This window comes from Lycorma delicatula, chromosome 2, assembly GCF_047948215.1.
Source record: "Lycorma delicatula isolate Av1 chromosome 2, ASM4794821v1, whole genome shotgun sequence".
Taxonomy (NCBI): Eukaryota; Metazoa; Arthropoda; class Insecta; order Hemiptera; family Fulgoridae; genus Lycorma; species Lycorma delicatula.
Window position 1 is genome coordinate 13,826,767 of NC_134456.1, and position 24,586 is coordinate 13,851,352.

The 24,586-nt window shown below is 32.2% G+C and overlaps 1 protein-coding gene across 2 annotated transcripts in view; it reads left to right on the plus strand.

The window, feature by feature from the left end:
• LOC142320477 (bestrophin-4-like) overlaps positions 1-24,586 on the plus strand; it is a 324,943-nt gene that overhangs the window by 253,929 nt on the left and 46,428 nt on the right. For both annotated transcript variants that reach the window (XM_075358294.1, XM_075358295.1), the window contains exon 3: positions 17,119-17,229. In XM_075358294.1, the coding sequence (XP_075214409.1) occupies positions 17,119-17,229 (111 nt within the window). The remainder of the gene's footprint in view (positions 1-17,118; positions 17,230-24,586) is intronic.

A 24,586-nucleotide genomic window follows, 5' to 3' on the forward strand; every position in this document is an offset into this window, starting at 1 on the left:
AGCCTTCAGTAAGAAATATAAGTTGTTTACATCAAAAATTAATTTAAATGTCAGGAAAAGATTTTTGAAAGTGTATGTTTGGAGTGTCGCTTTATATGGAAGTGAAACTTGGACAATCGGAGTATCTGAGAAGAAAAGGTTAGAAGCTTTTGAAATGTGGTGTTATAGGAGAATGTTAAAAATCAGACGGGTGGATAAAGTGACAAATGAGGAGGTATTGCGGCAAATAGATGAAGAAAGAAGCATTTGGAAAAATATAGTTAAAAGAAGAGACAGACTTATGCGCCACATACTAAGGCATCCTGGAATAGTCGCTTTAATTTTGGAAGGACAGGTAGAAGGGAAAAATTGTGTAGGCAGGCCACGTTTGGAATATGTAAAACAAATTGTTAGGGATGTAGGATGTAGAGGGTATACTGAAATGAAATGACTAGCACTAGATAGGGAATCTTGGAGAGCTGCATCAAACCAGTCAAATGACTGAAGACAAAAAAAAAACTGTTCACCTGTGACGTCACAACACAGCAGTCGACTACAACAGCATTTTTTGGGGTGGGGATGCGATTTTGCAAGTCTTTTTTTCAAATATTGTTATTTTTTAATTGTTAACAAATGCGCCTAAGAAAAATATGACCTTAATTAGGCGAAATCTTGAGATAATGAGGGTGACTTTGCTCTACAGCGTCACCCCCTTGATCTTTTAAGTTGAAGATTTATTGGCATCAATGCCCCGTAAATAGAAGTAATCTGACCAAGTATTAGGTGATTTAGAGGCCAACATCAAACACGCGTACATTAACATCCGGGAAGTTTCCATACGGCTTTTGGGTTCCTTAGGTGTCAAAACGTCAAGATCCGGTGAAAACCGTATATGCCCAAATTGAACCGATTACTATACTTTCCCTTCTAGAGCTATAGGGCTATCTAGATGAGAAAGTAAAAGGTTTATATGTGTTTAAAGAAATATTCTCAATGAAAAGTAAATTATAATTACTTATACAAGTGTTGCCATTTTAATCTTATAATTTGCTCGCTTCGTAAAAAAAAAGTATGTGTGTGTGAATTTCAAAAAAAGAAGGATGTTCTTAATTCTTCTTATATATATTTTATTTAATATCTGCATTTTATTATATTTATACATTTTTTCTTGCTAATACTTGTAATAGTAAAAAAAGGGAAAAAAATTAACAAGCTAATTAATGCAGATTTCTTATAAATTATTTATATTCCACTTGTAAATTACATTTTAGAGTTCAGTATCTTAATTATTTTGTTGAATTTTAGTAATATTGATGACATTTTTAAAGTATAACAATATTTTAAGAATGAAGAATGATATGTAGCATATTAAAAGTTGAAACTGTTAGTTAACTGTAATTGCAAGTCTTGTTTTTATAGCAACAATTATAAATTGAACAATACATTTAAATTTTTGATAATAGCAGGTTTTGTTGGTTAACCGTAAACTTTCAATTTAAAGCTCAAAGTAACAACTTTACAACGCTTAATATAGAACAAATTATGAACTTAAATAAAACTACATTTTTTTTGTACTTTAAAAATATAGATTCTTTAAACGAGTACCGTTGTCACACTTGTCCGCTTCAAATCGGTGACTTTTACTTACTAAATCGGAAAATTTACTTACTGTTTGGTACATAGTGATTTTCGGCGGGCAGGTGTTCCTTATTGGATCGAGTATTTTCTGGGACGGGTTCTCGCCCTTTTCATGTGACGCCACATGAATTAGACGAAGTAGGATTCCACGTAGTGCCCGGTAACTACCGGGCACTACGATTCGGTTCGCACGCCAGAAATCCGAGTACAATATGCTCCTGTCATTAACGTTGTCCTTGATAACAGAGTTTGAATCCATCTGTCGGCAACTTTAAGAACGAAAGTCACCGTTTTTACGAAAAATACTGCAGAAAACGATAAACGCCATAAGTTCCTGGCAGAAACACCACTCAGTTTCAGGAACTCAATGGCATCGTGCTCGTTGCCTGGCAAATTCCAAACGTTCATTTTAAACGTCGGTAGCGAAATTAAATTGCTTTCACGATAATTTCACAGATCTCGCAAAACTCTAGGTAACCGATTGCAGTACATTAGATACAGATATCGAGTTGAATTTACGTTATTGTGATTTAAGAAACGTACTCTTATCTCATCCTTTTCGTTTGTGGCATTTAATCTTTAAATAGCATTCCTATTTTGATAAAAAAAAGTAAATTGGCTTTTTAATTAAATAATCAGTGGCGCCGGTATTCGATAAAAGTAACAAAATATATTTTTTTAAATAAACTGTATAGAAAAATATTAAGTTTAGTGTTTTTGATATATTGGTTTTGTGCTTACTTACAATACACTACAGCTTGAGTGCTTTGGTTTCCTCTGAATCCCATTTCCATTTTTTTCCAATCTGTCTTTTGTATTAATTCCTCCTCTACATCTTATAATATTTTATACCATCCTCTTTTTCATGTTCCCTTCATGTTTTCATCAATGCATTATCTTTGTCAAAACTATATCAGTTAATTTAAATTTGACTTAAGCTGTTAACCATTCATTATTGTGTTACCTGATAAAAATTAAAAAGAGGAAATTTTAGGAAATCTTTCGGAATTTCCTCCCCCTAAATTTTTCTGTTTTTTTTACTTACTTGTACGAAACAAAGAAAGTATTGCGATCGAAAAATGTTAGTTTTCAAATTTCAACGGAAATATCCATTTTGTCCATCCATGAATCCTTCGGTGTGACGTAAGTACGTATGTATCTTGCATAACTCAAAAACGATTAGCCGTAGGAAGTTGAAATTTTGTATTTAGGACTGTTGTAACACCTAGTTGTGCACCTCCCCTTTTGATTGCAATTGGCTGAACCAAAAGTGTCCAAAAAAGCCCAAAATCCAAAACAAAAGTTGGATTTTGAACTTTTCTTAACTGCTGTAATAAGCCCTCATTGAGAACTTTTCAACGATATATCATAAGCGGTAATATTTTCATTGGTTCCAGAGTTATATCCAAATAAAATTTTAATTAATAAAATATTTGGGTCTTACAACAGGAAGGCACATCAGTTCGAATTAGACTTCATCTCCTTTTTTTTTTAAAGTTTTTTTTTTTTAATTTAAAATATTGATTTATTAATAATTATTAATCTCTTATTGTAAAAAAAAGTTTTACGATGAATAATAATTCAATAATAACAAATATATATATATATATCCAAAGTTATTAATGAAATAAAATTTTATGTACCTTTCTTTTTTTTTTTAAATGTGTATATGTAGTTTTAATAGTTTAATAGTACAAGGAAGTTATGTGGTGTCCACATCAGATTTTTTTTAAGTATTAGATAAAATTATTTTGGAGAAGAGAATATAATCATATATCATATATATTATGATATATCATAAGTGGTAATATTTTCATTGGTTCCAGAGTTATAACCAAATAAAATTTTAATTAATAAAATATTTGGGTCTTACAACAGGAAGGCACATCAGTTCGAATCCGATTTAATCTCCTTTTTTTTAATTTAAATATATTGTTTTATTAATAATTATTAACCTTCGTTTGTAAAAAAGTTGTACAATAAATAATAATTCAATAATAAGAATAAAAAAAATGAAAAAATATCTGGCTATTAATTAAATAAAATTTTATGTACTTTTCATTTTAAAAACTTGTTTATGTATAATTTAATAGGCGTACAAGGAAGTTCTGCGGTGTCCACATCAGATTTCTTAAAGTTATTATCAAGTAATGATACATATTAAAATTTCAAGATTTATTTTTTAATCAAATATCACAGAACACGCATTATATTTTTAAAGTTTATTAATATAACAGAAATCGTGTACAGGAAGCATTACGTATAGCTCTAGAATTGTGAATGGATTTTTAGCTAAAAGTATCATTATGTAACCGAAAAGGTTTTACCAAATATTTCATGTGGAATATCACGTTGAATGGATCTGAAAAGAAAATTAAATGGTCTGTGGAAAATTGAAATGAAAGAAAAGAAGTAGTCGGAAAACTTTAATAAGTTTTTTTTGGGAGGGGAAAAATAGAGAATAAAACGGATGGATATAATAAGGAATTCAGTAATATTGAATTGAGTAAGAAAGAAGAGGAATCTTGAAAAAGCATTGTGTAATTCTCTTACTACATAGTTATTGTCAGTAGAAGAGCTGATTGTAGAGAAAAAAATGAAAGGCAGAAGAGGTAAAAGAATATTTATTAACAACGGTACAAAAAGAAGTTAGAGTGAAATAAAAGAAATTTTTCAGGACATAGAATAAAGGAGGACAACCAGTTCACATTTGCCACAAGTTATGCGAGTATTTTTGTGTAGATGTTATAAAAATCAATTGATGTCGAAATTTCAAATTCAGTACCAATTCTCCTTTCTGTACATGTGGGATTGATTATGCTGTGTTGATTAACTGAAATCGTTTATATATTTATATTCCTATTTTAGCTGATAATAACTAAGAGTCATTGCCTATAATAAAGTAACAGCCTATAATAGCTGTTAATTCTGAAATTCATTCTTTAACGGCTGTGTTTTGTTTTGTATTTATCTTGAAAATACATCTTTCTTTTTTTGTATTAATATTTCTTATGTCGCTTAATATTTCTATTAATCTAAATGTGTTATCTAATTTATTTTGTGGGTTTTATAAGGTACCTTCTCATTTTAAATCATATAAAATAAAATTTATTCAGTTTATTTATATTTTTATATTAAATTGTACTTTTAAAATAAAACAAACAGATGAATTATTTTATGTAAATGAGTCCAACTAATTTATATAATATTTCTCTCAGTTGATGAAGTAATTCTACCATTATTGACATAATGTTATTTCTATAATTGTATGTATGTTAATTTAGCATTATCAGATGCTACTGTAATTGAATAATTAATTAGATTGAATGACAAAATTAGCCTACATTGAAATGATGTTGGGTTTTTAATTTAATATACTAATCAACAGTGGTTTCATTAACTGATAAATATACCTACTCGTTATGTTTGAATAGAAACGTAAATGTAAACTTGAGTAATAATTATAATAAACATATATATTATTATTCAAAACACACTCTTGCTGATGAATGAACTATTTTCTTATGTGTATGTAATTAAGTTGAGTAAATTAATGTATTTTATTTAAACATTAAAAAAATTTGTTTCGATAAGTTTTCATTACTGTTATAAAAAAAAACTTATTGTATTATAAATTTGTCACTGGGAATGCTGTTTGGCTATTATCAGTGCTACCATCAACCATAAAGAAGACTGACAAGTTGTATTAAATCTAAAGTTTAAATATTAATGTTGGAAATTTTAATTGTAACAGAAAGATTTGTATAATTTTATTTACTAGAGTTAAGATTTGTGTTTTGGATAAGGTGGATGGATATTTGAGCTCCTGATTAAAATGAAAAAACATTTCAGTCTTTTACTGTTTGATGATTCTGAATTACTGGAATATTTGTAGTATTCTAAAAGTTGACAAGAAAAAGTAAAAAATAAAATACCAACAACTGAAGCCAATATTTTATAAATAAATTCATTTAAAAGATTGAAGTTTAACAACATTGCATTCAGTTTAATTAGACAAATTAGTGGCTAATGATTTTATCAGTTGCAGTACGTTAGTTAAAAAACATAATAATTAAAAAGACGCATTTTTTATAGATTTACAAACATGCTATATTTATTATTGAATTGAAACATTCCATTCTCAATGCAGTGCCAAAATAACAAAAACGTGTATTAAAAAGAGTTAATTTTGAATAATAATAAAAACTATGAAATTAATTTTGATGGTTATGGGGTTCATCTGATGGGGAAATTTATCTAAGGTAACTTAAAGTGAGAGACCTAGGTATCAATAAATAAAAAGAATTGGACAGTTCTGTTACCTTTAATTATTTTAAAAAAATTTTGTTAATATTATCTTACAAGGAAAACATTTTTTTAAATATTTACTTGATTGATTTAATAAAAAGTATAAATTAAATTCAGTCAGTAATTTGAAATCGGCATTTTTAATAAGATAAAAATTATTATTGTAAATTTATCTTCTTGTTATTCTGATGTGACCCGTTTGGTTAAATTTATGCTCTTAAAAAATAAATAATTTAAATTAATAAAAATAAAAATGTATTAAACTCGTGTACTTATATACAAATTTCTCTACCAATGGAAACATGACAGAACATCTTGTGTTCAATAATATCTTGTGGCTGAATATAGAATCTTCTTGCATACTGTTGCAGGAAACGGGGATTGCCATTGTCTGGACAAAGGAATGGGAAATTGGAGGATTTGAAAAAATTTTTAATTAAAAGCTATGTATTTTTAATTGAAATACATTGCTTAAATAGCAGTGAGAAAATAATTTACTGAAAATTTATAAACATTCCATTTCTGAACGACATAATTGACCCAAGTCGATCAGAGATAAATTAAATGTTCCTTAACTTTTATCATTAATTCAAATTGTAGATAATTGTAAACATATGTCTACAGTAGCTATTGTGTAAGCAGTGATATGAAAATAAAAATACCTCATCAAACTGTTTAACTTAATCATTCTAGATAATTCTAAAAAGGGGTTAACATTCAATCTAGAAAAAATGAAGAGTCAAATTAATTTTCATATTCTAAATCCTATGAAATTTAACTAATCAAAGTCGGTCCAGAAATTATTGAGATATATACAGGTTTGAAAGTTTTGATAAAGTAAAATAGTCTTAAACATGCAGAATTTACGTAGAAAATAAAAAGTGCGTCTAGAAAAGCACATCTTTCTACCGTGAGAAATTAGCTACCATAAAGAAATCATTTCTTTCTCCAATACAAATAATTAAAAATAGACTACAAAAAAATGATAAATTTTGAATTATAACTACATGATGGGCAGAAGACAACCTTATAAGAAAAAATGAACTTGAAATTTAAAACCAGTTCTTTGGTTCAAGATTTATAAACATTTCAAAATTTTAATAGAAAGAAGTGATTATATGATTTAATTTTATTTGATAAGTCATTGAACTCGGTTGAAATTGAATTCTTATAGAAATAAAATCAAAATAGAAATAACAATTAATAATGAGTAGAAGGCAAGAAAAAACAATTGCTAACTAAAGAAGATTTGAAAAGTTGGCTAGTGAAAGCAGCAAAAAAAAATCTTAATAGAAAAGAAGTCCGATGATGTTAGATATTGATTTAGAAATTAGAGAAAAATCTTTTAAAATATTTATGAATTCTTTTATGTAATGTTTCACAACTACAAGATTAAATTCTATCTGAATAGTAAGTAGGTACAAAATGAAACACATTTTTAAAAAATTGAGTGGTGAGAAGTTTGCCACAGTATCTTGAAAAAAGGGATAAAAATTAGGTTTTACATCACATATTAAAACATGTAGCTTTCTTTTTTATAACGGAAGGTTGTTTAGAGGTTGTTTAGATGAAAAAATTATGGCAGAAGATATGAAGTAAATATTTTGAAAACAAAACATAAAGGACTGGAAAATAACATCACACCAGTCAAATAACTGATAACAAACAGATAAACAATGTAAAATCAAAATCATATCTACACCCGATATAGAAGGTGGCAGTAATTTACAGCGACTAAACTAAAACAAAGCTAATGAGGACAAACATGTTGTTGATAGCTGAACAGTATAATGAATGACATGAAGGACAAAAAGTAATATGCTATTAGACATACAAGGAAAGAAGGCTGAGTTGGAGCCGTGTTTTTAACTATAGTTGTAAAAAATTGAATTTTTTAGTCATTATTTTCCCGCCTCTATGTATACAAGTTAGATAATTTCCTTGTAAATATAAAATGCAACATTGGGAAATTATCTTAGTAATTTTTAGGTTATTCTGTTTAGTGTTTATTGAAGTATCTTATCTTATTTTTAATTATTTTTTTATTTAATATTTTTCATGTTACTTCTCTCAAGTTTCATTTGTAATCTTGAGTGCATACACGCTTATACATTATTTAAAAGGGATGTACTAAAAAAAAGAAGAAAAAATTATTTCTATATTATTTCAGTTTTATGGGTAATAAATATTTTTATTTTGTATGAAGAAAATTTACTTGTAATTCTAGACAACATATGCCATTTCTTACGAAAGTCTAGCTAAAAGGATATATAATTCAGTCATTTCAGAATTTCCACACGTCACAATTTCAATGATGGGTAATGTTCTGGATACAATTACCCAAGAATAATTCCTTGAACCCTTAAGGTTCTGGCCCTGTTAATATTTTTTCACTGTGATATTGCACATTTTAATTGTTAATTTTATTTGTTTTATATTACTGTTATTTAAATTTTAGTGTTAGTATTGTTAACTTAAATTGTCTGTTGTAATAATATTACATTCGGGAGCTAATAAAATCTTTGTTGTGCGTCCAAGAATAAAAAAATGGCCCTGTTTTTGGGTTAGTACTTTTATTTCTAGGTGAAAAACTGTTGTTTTCTTCATTTATTTTAAGTGCCCGGTGCAGAATCAGTTATGTGTAGCACTGAATAAGTAAAATTGTCTCAGTCTTTCAAGGGATTGTGGGAGTTGTAGGAGGCATTCAACTTTTTTCAGAGTGAACATACTTATCTCTAACTGAGCAATATTTTACTAAAATGAAGGTTAATTATTCAATAAAACTATTGCTTAGCAAAACAAATTTACTTAATTTTGCAATATTAAATAACTAATGTTAAATTATTGTCATTTATTACTATGTTTTGTTAGTTTAGGATTTTTATTTGAATAGCATCTATATGTTTAAGAATATATAAGTGTTTATAAATTGATCATAAGTATCTTCTGTACATGTGTATAATCAGTAACCAAAATGTATATTATACATCAGTAGGACTTTGTTTTGAATAGTATATACATGTAATAACATGTATGAGCATATGTAGATGTTTTTTATTTTAATTTATAAAATAATCCCATCATATATTTAGGCGTAAGCAAACTATTCATTTGTTAATGGGGGAGTAGTTTATCAACTTACTAGTGTATACTGTCTGTAAGGTAGATGCCACTTTATTTCATATTATTCACATTCATACTTGAACTAGAAGTTTAAAATATTTTAAATTAATATAAATTAATAATTAGTCCAATTGTTGAAGCAATAACTTGTTTTTTTTATGCACGTGCATGAGTTTCATCACTGTCACTGTTTCATTTGTTCCCATCAACTGTATTTTGCAGTCATCCGTACAAAAAACATTACACGTGTATTTATAAATGTTCTTTAAGAGCTTAAACAGAATTTTAAACTATATTTTCTTTATATTGCCTTATTGTTGTTCAAAAACTGAAGTTCACAAATCGTTTACTTCAACTTACCATTTTGTCTTCATAAATTATTTTTCCTAATGTGTACATTGCAATCTGTTCACCAGTGAACAATAAGCAATCCCCACATACCCCAGTGAAATGGATAACATTTATGACATGTAAATGAGATGTAGTCTTGTACAAACTCAGGCCAACCGTATTTTGCAGTCATCCGTACAAAAAACATTACACGTGTATTTATAAATGTTCTTTAAGAGCTTAAACAGAATTTTAAACTATATTTTCTTTATATTGCCTTATTGTTGTTCAAAAACTGAAGTTCACAAATCGTTTACTTCAACTTACCATTTTGTCTTCATAAATTATTTTTCCTAATGTGTACATTGCAATCTGTTCACCAGTGAACAATAAGCAATCCCCACATACCCCAGTGAAATGGATAACATTTATGACATGTAAATGAGATGTAGTCTTGTACAAACTCAGGGCAACCGTTCCTGAGACATGTGATCATAATTGAACCTAACCACCAAAGAGCCTAGTGGAGTTGGCCCCGGTGGTTCTGCTCAGTGTGATGAATCGCATGCTTTTCAGCGACTATATACCTGAATCTTTGAAGACATGTAAGTTGGTGCTGATTAAGAAGCCAGGAATGGAGGATGCGCCCATCCCATACAGGCCTCTTTGCCTCATAAACTTGTGCAACCTTTTAGAGAGGATAATGGAGATGTGGTTGAGAGAAAAAACTGACGCTAAAGGAGGTCTCAGCTCACGCCAGTATGGATTCAGGGCTGGGAGGTCCACTACCGATGCTGTGAACAAGGTTGTGCAGATAGTGGACAGTGCCGTGGAGGGCATCTGGAGGACTTCACAAATCCGAATAGACATTTTACTGGACGTGAAGAATGCATTTAACTCCCTCAGCTGGATTCAATATTTAGGGTGCCGGGGGGGGGGGGGGGGGTATGCAAAACTACTTGCAGTTATGGCGATGTCCTGAGACTGAAATATCCTGATGGCGTACATCCCGTGGCATTCGTAGACGATCTCGCGCTGGTGGTCACAGAGCAGACAGAGGAAGAGGTAGCGGGCGCAGCCAATATAGGGATAGGGATAGTTAGTGACTGGATGAGAGTAAGCGTCCTCATCTATCCCACGAAAAGACAACGATGATTCCGATTATGGGGAGATTAAGGATAAGACCCATCCCAATCGGGACTACGGAAGGGCTACGTTCACGGTCCATGTTCGAGTGACCTGCACCAAGGCCGAACGGGTAGTCAGAAGTCTGAGCACTGTAAGGAAACACGACGGCACCACAAACCACCAGAAGGAGACAGTACTCTCACACGTGGTCAATTTTGACTTCTTGTATGTTGTTCCGATCTGGCAAAGAGCCCTAGAGGTTGACAGGAACAGACGCCAGTTAGCGGGTGTGCAGAGGAGAATTGCCCTTCGGACCAATAGCGTCCTCCTACTCCTCGGCTTCCACTGAAGCGATCTTGGTGATTACTGGGATACCTCCGTTGCAACAGCTGGCTAGACTATGTGTGAGGACCCAGAAAGGAGTGCGCAAGGAAGTCGCTATCAGTGAAATTCTGACAGAATAGCAGTCTAGATGGGACGTTTCTACTAAGGGTCGATGGACCCACCGGCAGATCGGAGAGATTGGGCTGTTGTTTAGAAGGGTGTTTGGCTCACCCAATTCCTGATGACACGGTGCGTTTCGGACGTACCTCTTTGGAAGGAGAAGGGCCGAGAATTCCGAGTACCCATATTGTGGTGAACGAGATACTCTGGAACATGTTATTTTTCTCTGCACAGATGGGTGGACAAGAGACGCAAATTCGTCGCCACTACGGGACAGATTGATGCGTTCAACGTAGTGCGTACCATGCTCGTCGGGTTCCGTTGTTTTGGGAGAGTGTCAAAACTAGACATGGTAGTGTTACAATAAAAGGAGAGGCATGTAAGGAGGTGAAGGACAGCCTCCTATGAAGCTGCTATTCGTTCGTATTTATATGGACGTACATCCCAACCCCGTAGAGGGAAGACACCCACCTTACCGTTACCGGTCGCCACCACCACCCCCTCCGTTCCGAGCCCTCAGGGGCTTTACCGGAGGTCGTCTTTAGACCTTCTAACTGATTACATCTTACAGTCATCAGCGAGACCTCGGTTGTGATACCACCGATGTAAATGTCTCAGCAGACATTTACATCAGTAAAATAAAAATCAAATTTTGCCTTCACTTAGGCCTCAAAGACCGAAACCGCGGAAGCGCGAATCCCGCGTCTTGTCCAGATTTGACAGCACCGTTCGTGACTGTGAATGTCTCAGAAAACGAACGAATTTAAAGGCAATTCAGTAAACACTAATACAATCAAAATGATGTCTTACGCAAGATAGAAATTCAGACCTGCACCCAAATAAGTCGACCAATTTAGGTCACCTAACAAGGGAAACGTAACCTCATTCCGGTCCGCGCAGGTGACGGGGACAAATCCCGCACCGCCACCCGGTCCCATCATGGAGTCTCCCGTGGCATTACCAATTCACGATCAGGACCACCACCGGCGAAGGGAAGCCACGTCCCCGGTCGCACGGGCTACCATATCCCGGCGGCGCAGCTACCCCCACCAGCTGAAGCCACAAATCGAATCACAAATAACGCCAAAATAACCGTAGCACAACTCCAATGCATCGTATCTCCAACCAATCCAATGCCTAAGCCGGAACCCTAGCCACCCGGAATCCTATCACGATCGGGTATCTCGATTAAACTCCGTCTACAGATATACAAACCGCAAGAGCGCGAAGGAAACCAGCCACTATAGACCACTCCTAGTGGATCATCCAGTTAATACGGAGATCCAGAAATGAATGTATTCTTTCAAGTTCCCTAACAGTTCGTAAACGTTCGACCTCGTATCGGGGACAGACGTAGAGGGCGTGGTCCACTGTGTCATCAGTCCCACAATCCGGCCATTGACTCAAATCCGCCAAACGAAACCTAGCCAAACTCGCCCAAAAGGCACCATGCCCGGAGAGAAACTGTGATATACCGATTGGGGGAGACCTATCCAGTCACACCTAAATCAGATACTAAAGCAAATACACCATGCGTGTAGCGACCTGGACGGGCAGCAGTGATGAGACAGGTGGACTCTGGAGCCCCTGAGCCAATCCCAATGGCAAGGAAGACAAGACAAAGTAGTCAAGGAAGACAAGCTGGAAACCAAGACCTCCAAGGACAGAGGTGAAAACTAAGGCTAAAGAGCGAGGGGGTAACACGGACAGCCTCCTGTGGAGCCGTCATTCGTCCGTGCTTGATGGGCGATGGTGATGATATATGGGGACTGTAACTCCTCCAAGCTCGATGGCACCTCCCAGGGTTGTTTGTGGGACTGGCCCCAGAAGGGGAGTTGGTAGGGCACAGATAAACTTATGCAGTTTAACAACATCTTGCAGAACCTGTTAGCAAGCCCAACACTTTGTACATAAACGGGATTCCTCCTCTCTAGAAAAAAAACCCACCAAAGTGCACCTGTGTCGTCCACTGTCTTGTATTCATATACATATATAAATAACTAACCTTTACTAGGATATGAATCTCAGAACCTTCGACTTTGAAAAAGAGCTGCAATGATGACCACTAGACCAGCCTCTGGGCTAGTCTAATATTTTCATAAAATACTGCATATAAATAATTTTCAAACTTCTTTTTTGTTATTAAAAAAAAAAAATGCTATAAATCATATTTATAAATTTTATTTTTGTCATTAGTTCTGTAACATTTTAATTTTTCTCAATGCTGTTGTTTTCAGTAGAATTCAAAATGTTCGGGAGCATATTAGAAGTTTTCTTTATGCATGAATTCATATAGAAAAATGTAATTAAAAAAAAAGTAAATACTGAACGGTATACTCCACATACGTGGGAGTATTTTTTTTGTATAGGTAGAAATTTATATAAATAATGATTATGTTTAAAAATAAGATTATTATATTATATCCTTAAGCAAAGCTTACTAGAAAAAGTTAGCTATCTTTATTAATTTTTTTTAATTCTTACAATCAAATTATTATGAGAAAGATAATAAATAGGTTGTTTCAAATTTTGTATTCTCCACTTTGTATCCTCCACAGAACCTTCCACAATATTTAGTAATAAGCAGTCACGCTTATTACTAACACATGTCCTCTTCCTCATGTGATCCATCAGACATTGTGGTTCTCCGATTTTCCTCAAAACCACTTCTTTGCTTACTTTCTCAGTCCACGATATCTAAGTATAATAAGTATTTTGTCTTAACATAATTAATTTTCATGTTATAAGTTGCAAGGGTGTTATCCATTTCTCGTAGAACTTCTGTCAACTCCTCCTCACTTTCTGCTAAAAAGTGCAATGTCATCAATATCCAAATCTAAAGCATATCTATTTTCTCACCTTAAATCTTAATACCACTTTTTGAGTCCAACCTCTTTCGCAACTCATTTACAGCCCTTTGGAAGTAACCATTGAAAAGTACAGTTGACAGAGAACTAGCTTGTCTAAGCTCTATCTAATGTTTGCCTCTTGCTTACGCTTTCGGCATTATACAACAGCCATTTGTTCTTTGTAGAGATTCCAAATAATCCAACTGTCTCAGTATTTCACTCGTATTTCTCTTAGCATAACAAACTGGTCTTCATTGTCGCTTCTGTTTTTTTAAGAATGATCGTTGTTAATATTTTTGATGCATGTGATATTAAACCTAATGTCCAGCAGTGTTTGCACTTTTTAGCAGAGGCCTTTTTTGGCAAAGGTACAAATTGCATTTTCTAAAATCTGTTGGAACATCTCTAGTTTCATAAATATCACATATTAATCTATAAAGTGCATTTTGTGTTTGTTTCCCTGCTGATTTTATTTGATCAGCTGGAATTAGTTCACCTTGAGATTTTTTTTCTTTCAGTTTGAACACTGTCAAACTCATCTCTAAATATTCTGTCACCTCTATTTTCCTCTTCAATTTCTTTCAAAGGTTCCAGGATGTCTTTTATTACATTCCTGCCTTCATAAGTCTCTTCAAGATATCTTTTTACCATTTTCTTTTGTTTATATATGAGTTTGCCATCTTTATCCTCTATACATTTCTCTTTATTCTACATTTACCAAAGAAAAGTCTTTACACTTTTATATGCAGTCTCTATATTCCTGTGTGACATCTGTTCCCTTACTTCTTCACATCTTTCTTGCAAATAGTTTTCTTTCACTTGTTTATACTTTCTGTTTATTTCATTTTTTACTGACGATTACTGCATTGTACCGTCTTCAGATTTGTCTTGCTTGAGATTTCTTTGTTGATTGATATCCAGTTTCATCTCTTAGAACTATTCTCAGTATTTTGGTTTGTATTTTCTCAAAATTCTCACTTCACTTCTTTTAATTTTAAGATGTTCAATCTAATTTTCCAGTTTATTTTCAATCTTTTAAATTTTAACAAGCATTTACTGACTGGTATATTATGATCACTGTTATTGTCTGGACTAGAATAACTACTTCATCTATTACTTGGTTTTTATATATTCCTCTAATTAGGATGTAAATAGATCTGATATCTATTTCAATCTCCTGGTGCCTGCCAAGTGTATTTCCTGCAAAGGTGGTGTTGAAACCATGTATTTGTAACTATCAGTTAATTGCATGTGCAGAATTCTAACAGGGAGTCTCCTTGATCATTCCTCTCTCCCAGGCCAGAAGATCATGCAGCTGTTCTCTCTCTCCCTTTATCAGTTACGACATTCCAGTCTCCCATGATGATAAGGTTTGCATTTGCCTTAATTCTTTTCATTATCTCATTCAAAGTGTTGTATAATTCATTTTCGTCATCGTTGTCTTGATTAGTTGTAGGCATGAATACCTGAACAATTTCTGTACCTACTGGTTCAGCTTCTAGTTTGACTAGAATAATTCTGCCATTGTATTGGGCATATACTTTCACCTTATTTCCTAGTATAATTTTAACCCCGCCTTGGTCTAGCTTTCCTTCAATTGTACCCTTATGAATTACTCTGTAGTTACCAATCCAAAATTCACCATTACTGGTCCATCTCGTCTCAGCTATGATCAGTACATCGACCCGCATTCTCTCCATTTCCATTTTGAGGTTCTTCAACTTACCACATTGTAGTAGAGTGCATACATTCCATGTTGCTGTATATCTGTACTGGTTGTTAGAGGCCTTTTTCTTAGCTAATCATATTCTCTAGTCATCCCTGATGGAAGATCTAAAGCAGGGACTACTTTACTTCCAGAACATTTCACTAAAGCATACATCATAGGAAACTGCAGTTCCTTGGGCTATTCTATGGATATTTAATGTGGTGGTTTGCCCTTACCTTCTGCATCCTATGATGTTGACCCAATTAAATGGGCTCATCCTCCTTAAGAAGTGATTTCTCTCTCCAAGAAGAGAGTGTCGGCCTCCATGGTGTGAGTGGTAGCATCTTGATATTTCATCCAGAGATCCTGGGTTCAAATCCTGATCAGCCACAGCATTTTCACACACTACAAAAATTGTCATTTCATTTCATACTTAACAGTAGTCTTGGAGGTTAAAAAAAAGACTAATAAGTGCACTTTGCCTCTACCCACTCATCCGCCCTCCAAGCGGCTAAGACACTTGTTAGAGGGGGGGGGGGGACCATTTATATCGATGGTCACTCAGTTGTCAATCCTCGTTTGTGATAACAGGATGCGTCTTTTAGCAGCCTTCTAGTTACAACTCATGAAGGGAAGGTTGATATTTGCATGGTACAGGATATTAAATAGAGAGTATTCACACACTCTATGCTCCATTAGCTTAACTAATCATAGTTCACTACTTTTCAAAATGTTGTAGCTCTTCAAAAGATTTTTTTTGTGATTCATATAAATTTGAAAAAGGTAGCTTTTCTACTGTAAAATATATTTATTCATTATTATCAGAGTAAAAATGCAGAAGATATAAAGTGTTGAAGAGCCAAGTGTAGCAATAAATCTGTCAGATGGATAATATACATTGGTTTATCTGTACCTCTATATGTCATCAATCACCATAACTGGTTAATTTTCATTTATTTCTACTTCTTAAAATTTGAAAACTTGTTTTATATTGATATTAAAACATATTTTGTTTAAGGCTTAAAAAATGTAAATAAAGAAGGAGGAATAAATAGATAAATTTGACTGGAATTAATGTATAGCAGCAGTTAAGTGGGAACTATACCTAAATTAGAGGTTGACGTTGCAAGTTTCATTAGATTAATACACTTCATTTAAAAAACTAGAAAATGAGTAGCATAGGTGGAAGGCATTTATTTGATGAAAAAGAAGTTACTAAATTATATATGATTTTATAATAAAGTAAAAACAATATGAGATTTGAGTTTTTGCTGATCATTTGCTATTCTTAGCTTGTAAATGGGCAGTTGGATAGTTTTGTTTTTATATTTCGTACTGATCTGTTGTTTTGATGTAAGATACGTCATATACAAGGTATAATATATCTCTTGTAGCTACAAGATATAAGATATTTAAAAGTCTATGTTTTGTTCGTTGTAATTAAATGTGCCACATTAATTGATTTAGTTTGGTTTGTAAGTGGTTTTATATATTCTTTAATGCATTTGTAGAATGATGTTCCTTTTATTCCAGTATAAAAGGGAGGTGCAATTACTACAAATTATGTGCTCTTGTTTTTTTGTAATTAGAATATTCTGCCTTATGTTCTAGATGGAGAGGGAGCATTTACAAACTCGTATGGCCAGATCTATTTGCATTCCTTGTCACATACTACCTGTTAAATTTCACTTACAGATATGTTCTTGATGATCATCAGAAAAAGTAAGTCAAAAATCAGTTAAAGGTTCTCTTCTAGTTTTTAAAAAATATTTGTTTATTTATCTGAAAAATCTACAAAAGTATATAATTAGCACATTACATGAGATGGATGTTTGTAATGCCAGTTACAGAGTTCTATTACCAAATTACATCATTACTATGAAAAGTCAAATCCAGTTAGAAATTATTTCCTCCTGTATAATTCAGTAAAAACACACAGAAACTAATTAAATCATTGTTATAATGAAACATCTGTTTAACAAGTGGATTGATAATGTATCAGCTATTTGCTTAGTTATAAACAATTATTTTTAATGTTTTGTAGTTGTTTTGTTATTTAGATTTTAATTATGGATACATATAAAGTCTTCTGACTCTTTTATAGCTAGGAAAATTTACTTTTTTTCCAGTCTGTATTGTAGGAAAGCCTATGTATTCAGATTATCCAAATATATATATATGTATATAAGTACTAATAAAAAATTATTTTTTAATTCAAATTAATTAATCAGTCCTTTTTGTGTGCTGTTATAAAAGATGTTTTCTAACAGAAGTTTGTTGTAAGATTAAAAGAAGTAATTGTTATATATGTATGTAGTCATAGTGGTTGGTCTTTGTATTTTGTTTCCTCAAAGTTGAACTTCATATTTTAGATAATTCTTTTTTTAATGTGTGTATTATTTAATACTTTATTATTGAAGATTAAAGCATGTACAATATGAAAGGTATGTTTTGCATGTTGCCATACTAACCCAAATACTGCACTAATTAGAAAACAATAAGGCCCAAGGGAACACTTACTGGAAGAGGTTATAATAAACATAAAAAGTAGAGAAAGGCAGAGGTAAAAAAGGAATAATAATAATAACATCCCTTTACTCACACAACATTGATCAGTTTGTTCTCCTAAAACGTGAAGCCCTCCGAAACCAAAGAAAAATAATTTTGGATTAGCCTCTCTGCAAGACATAGGTTTTGATAGTTATTTTTATTAAAGATCTTTTTTGTGTATCATAAATAGGAGATGTGTTATCCTCCATAAATTAAATCTGATAGAAGTTAATTCGAAGGAAAGTAAGATTTTATAGAAAAGGAAGAATTTATCAATGACTAATTTCTTTTTAAGGGAAATTATGGATATTGTTATCCATTGTATTGACCGATAGGAAAGATAGTGGGAAAATATGAAAAATTGAATTTTGGAATTTTACCTAGAATGTGTCTTAGAATAAGTATTTAGAAAAAGCAATTTGTTTAAAATAAAATTAGTCAATTTGGGATTGTTTGGATATTTATAAAAATAGTTTACATTAATTTAAAACTGAAATAAACTTATTCATTCTTTTTTTTAAAAATAAAATCACTATTTTTTTAGAATGATTTTATTAAAAACAGTATCTTTGGACCTTATTTTTAAATACTCATTCAGATACAGATTTTAAATGAGCAAACAGATCTAAATATGATTTTATACTGATACTGTGCACGTCTGTATCTGAGCCCAGATGTTCATTTTAATATGTGTTTACTTGTTTGTATCACACTTTTCAGCAGATGCATTGCTTTGAACTTTCAACATTTAATACATACTAATACCAGCACTGTTTCATCTTTTTTATTATAATTTATGGATTTTTGCAGTCGGTAAACAAGGTAGATTTAGATTTATATTATAGAAGGAGTAATTAGGAGATCAAAATTTTCCTGATATGGTCTAGATGAAGCCCACAGATAGAGTGTCTTCTCTTCACTGAGCTTTCTGAGAAGGCAGCTAATGACTATAATTTCCTCACCCTTGTAGATGTTACCTATTAGCTAGTTGACAGTTACCACATTAACGAGATGGAACCAAAAGTATACAAACAAAGAGGAGGTTGAATGCAGAGGATAATCAACTTACAAGGGGGCTGTGCTGTGAGTTTTAGTATACATGGTTATTTTTCTCTTTCCCAGAACCTTAGTTGCACAAGTTACCCGTTTGATTAACAGTCAGGTCAGACAGAATTCCTATATTTCAGTTCTTGATGAAGTACTAATATAATAAGCATTACATATTATGATCATCTTTAACTTGCTCTGGGTTATAGGGTAAAGGTAGTGGCATCTTCTATACAGCAGGTAAATAGTTTGAAAACTGATTGAACCTGTGATATTAAATATTTTAACCTTGAAACCTATTTTAGACTTTCAATACTGTCTTCCAGCAATCTTTCTGTTGGTTTCTAATTAACTACACATCCTGGGTCAATGATTTAGGAATGTTAGAAGCTGAAAGTATACTCACTACATGAGGATGCAATTGCCTGAAGACCCTGAATTCACAAACTGCACTAGATATCTGTAGATTTCTGGAATATCATACAAGACAATAAAAAGAAAAAGTTTTAACGTCTTAACCTACTTATTGGCCAAAAGTTTAATTATAGATCATATTTTTGAATCTCGTAATATTTTAGCCCCAGAGGTATCACAAATACTCATTTTGAAAATTGATATAAGTATGTATAATATTTATATTCACTCATGTGGTGACATTGGTATTCCTTATTACTCATAAATGATTGGACATATAATCATGAAATTTGGTAATATAAGGATTGATTCTGTAAAATTTCTGAAAATAATTTGATAAGAGTATTGAATTATATTGAGGAGTGATATATTGCAACAGAAGTTGAATTTTATGAAAAATTTTATGTATGCATTTCTTTTAGCTTATGAAATTGTAATACTATCAGAAACACTCATAACAATTAAAATAAAGTATTACCCGAAAACTAAAGATTGAATCTCAATAAATTTTTACTGTTGTAAAAGATTGAAGTTGTAATGTTTTACTGTTTCAATCTAATTTTTTTGTTTTACTAGATGATTGATCACCACATAAGCTTGGAAGCTTATGTGTGGGAATACAATTTGGAAAGTATAGTTTGAAAAATACTAAACATTACCAGGATTCAAATCCTGGAAATCTGGATGGAAAATGAACACTACCACTACTACCCCATGGAGGTTGATGTATTTGCTAGAATATCTTAAAAATATTTTAGCTGTATAATAGCAATATTCTCAAAATGAGGTGTAATCAGGATTAGGAACAGTTTTATCAACCCTTATAATAGAAGAGTCTAAAAAAAACCTTAATTTTTTTTAAGTAACCACTCCTGACTGAAATAGCTACTTGATAAAGGATGATAACTGGAATACCATTGGTGGAGAAAAACACCCACACACCCACACTTGGAGTGGACATTGTGAAGAGTTCGTAGAGCATATTTTAAACATTCTTTTGTACATTTCTTACACTCATAAAGTTGTGAAATTCTTAAATTTCATTATTGAAATTTAACTTAATTCAATTGGTTTATGTTATTTAAAAAGGATGATCCTTTGATCTGTTTTCTTAAACTTAAAAATTATACTTTATATTTATGTTTTGTTTTACTGTAAAGTCCTGTCTTGAGTCAGAGCAATGTATGTACATTGTTTAACTATTACAAGAGGCTCGTACATTGCTTTGTTCCCTCACACTCTCTGGCCCAGTTTTTCTTATGGCTGTAATACATGTAAAGCACTTAAAGTACAAGAGGTACTACCAGGGTCACTTTCCATGATAGTGACCCAGGTCTAGTGTTCATTAAACAGTTATCTGCTTTGCTGAAGAAAATGAAAGATTCACTTGTAAGATTAAGTATTTTCTGCATTTCAATGAATTCTTTATTCAAAATCCACTTCTATTTTTGGTTTAATGAAAAAAGAGATAGGGAAACCACTTCATTCCTCTTTTCCCCTTGCATGTTATGCTGAAACATGGCTGTAATTTTTGGAAATGACTTATAACTCATGTTAGGCTGTTTGCAGCCATTTAGTTTTAACACTTGATATACAATACTGTTTACTTGGAAACAGTAGTAATTATGTAACAACTCAGTACGATTAATTACTTTTTATTTAATTGATTTGACTAAATTAATCAGTACTCATTTGTTAGTTAATTTCTATCATTTTATCTACTGTGATTTAATGTTTATATAAACAAATACAACTTCACTTACAATTTCATAACTACTTCAATTTACTTATTTATTTATTCGGAAGAGATAAAAGTAAGTGATGCTTGTAATTTGATAATTTACTTGACATTATTTGTGTTATCAATATTTAAAAACTTTTACAGTATTGAAATTGTTTTGCAGTAAATCAATTGTAAATTTAAGTTCTTGAGCATCTGAAATATTTATGCAACCTCTATCTGTACCACGTACATATACATCTATACCACAGGTATTAGATTATCCTGTTTAAGTCCCTGTGTATGCTTAAATTCATTCATTTTAGCATCATTATTAAATATTCTTTCATGTTTTTAATTTTAACCATTATAAAGACAGATTTAATCACTTGCAATTCTGCCTTGCTTTTATTATGTGCATCACTTTTATTTTTCCTTTCGTAGACGTATTTATATTTAATGATATAAAAAGCAGTTTGTTTTTTTTTTAAGTAACAACCCATACTCCAATTAAGGTATTATTTTCTTTTTGTTTCCTTTGAATTTTTCAGTCATTATTTATTCAAGTTTGGAAGAACTGTTACACTGACTTTAATAATGGGAAAAATAAAGACAGAAATATTTTTAAATTATTCACCTAACTATATTATGTAAGCATTTTCCATAAAACCATTATATAAGGGAAATTTTCATTATACATATATTACACAGTATATTTTTATTTATATATGAATCTATTTATCTCTTGTTAATATTGTATCATACATTATTTTTTCCTTTGTCTTTCCTGTCTCTGTTCATGTTTGTGTTGCATGCATAGTGCCTGTGATACAAAAGACCCAGTTAGAGTTCTTTCTCTGAGAATAATAATGTTCACTATACAGCGAATAAAGTGAAGTTATTACTTCTAGGACTAAGTATCACCTACATTTCCATTGATATTATCATGTTGATATGAAACAAAATACTTGATTCAGTGATGAAGGCAATTGAAACTACTTCACAACTAACTTTTCCCAGTAAACAGTTAACAGTTGTGGTACTTAACGTATATACATACATGCATGTATGTGTATTATATTAACAAATTAAACAATTTGTTAAGTTAGTATTCTGTTACTTATAAAAAAGTATCTTACGTTTATTATTAATATTTATTATCGTATGCTTTATTCCATTGAAAAATATTCCTAAAGGTGAAAATTTACAAGCTTGATAAAACGCGATTGAAAGTTATAACTATTTTACCTGCTCTAATACTGTCCTGGAGTACAGGATGCATTATCTGTATTTCAGTTAAAGATAATCTATCCTAAGATATGGCACAGCCTAGGAAATGGCAAGAATGTACTAGACCAGTTATTGTTACTCATAAGAAGATTAATATACTTAAGATTTAACCCATCATAAATTTTGATATTATTTTATTATTTGTGTTTCATATATTATCCTAATTGTGCTTTTCTTTTACTATTTCAATTTCATTCCTATTATTATCTTAGTATTCATCATAGTTTTAATCGTATTTTACTAATATTTTAATATCTGAGAAGGAGTCTCTTATTTGATCTGGGTGATGATAACATGACCCAGATGTTCACCCCCCATTGAATACTAGATCGTGGATACCGGTGTTCTTTGGTGGTTGGGTTTCAATTAACAACACATCTCAGGAATGGTTGAACTGAGAATGTACAAGACTACACTTCATTTACACTCATACATATCATCCTCTGAAGTATTATCTAAACGGTAGTTACCAGAGGCTAAACAGGAAAAAGAAAGAAGATGTTCACCCCAAAAAAAGAAGATTTTCTTCTTACTCAAATTCATCTTCTAACCTTCTAGCTATTGAGCAATTCGTCTGCATTTCTTCTCTACTTCTAATATTGTCTTATCAACTCACTTGATCCGTTGTTTGTCGATAAATTTCATTGTTTCAACACAATTATTTTCTGGTTGTAAACCCAACTTTTCAAAGATTAGATATTTGTTCTCCCTTCCTTTATTGTAAGTTACAGTGGCTTTATAGACTCCTAATTCTAATGTGGCTCTGCGAACAAAAACTTTGTTGGGGATCTGGCTCCAAATGACATTATTTAGGGACTTTCTAGCATTCTGTGTACCCCCATGAACATACTTTCCAAGTAAAATAGGATTTGCTAGATCAGAAAATATCTTCATTATTTATTGTAGCACCACATAAGGAAGATATGTGAGTTGATCGTGGTCATATAATGATCAATGGTCATATAATATAATGGTCAATAATGTGTGGGCATAGGCCCACACATTATTCCTTTCTGTATTTGCACCGTGTATTTTCATCGGCAGGACAAAAAGCGTGCATCGGTTTATCATTGGTGGATCCCGTATGGAGGTATGTTGACCATATTGCTGGCTTCATGGTGTCTACACCTGCAGTAGCATTTCTCCTGATGGCAAGGCCATCATATTCAAATAGATTTGAATATTACTGATAGCTGTGTCTGTAAGTCTGCCATAGTCTCCAATTGTTTTGCTATCTGCATTTGAATTCTGCTTTTTGTAGTATCTCAGATGGGTTACCATTCTTTTTTGGAAGTGGCCTACACATTCCATTTTTTGTACTTAAAGGTCGAGGCCATAAAGTTGTAGTTCACAGATGGCATTGTAACCTCTAGAGTTACCGTCTGTGAGATAATATTTGTATCGGACATTATACTTCTGTTGAGACCTGCTGAATATTTCCTTTATGCCTCGTACGTCCATGCCTTCACTCATACCAGTGTAGTTGGCAATACAATTATAATCATGTTGGTCTTGCAGCCCTTTTTGCATCGGCAAAATTTGGACAACACAACAGCATCAAGGACGTTACCTATTGTTATACTTGTTGCTGTTACTACTCCGTTGAGTGAAGAAGAGTAACCCTACTTGCCAGCTACTGTCAAGCAACAGCAATATCACAACATTCTTCATTTTCTGCAATTTCTGTTTGTACTGCTTCTTTCATTGCTTGATTACAAATATCTTCAACTGCAGATAATGAAATTTTATTATGGAAGGTGAATTTCAAAGGCCTAAGTTCATGACACAGTAAATAATTGTCCCGTTTCATGGCCTATTCCAGTTGATCGCAGCGCATAAACAAAACGAGCATTTATGACAAAATTTTTCTGTTACTATTTTCTAACATAACCTCACTGCTATTATATTTGAATGTTTTTGTATTGCAGTCTGGTTCTATACATTGTAGATTTACTGGGACAGCTAGACCTACTCTCATACCAACAGACAGTTTCAACTGATGACCACAATTTTTATATACTGCTACTGAAGGAACCATCTTACCTAAAGGATATAAAT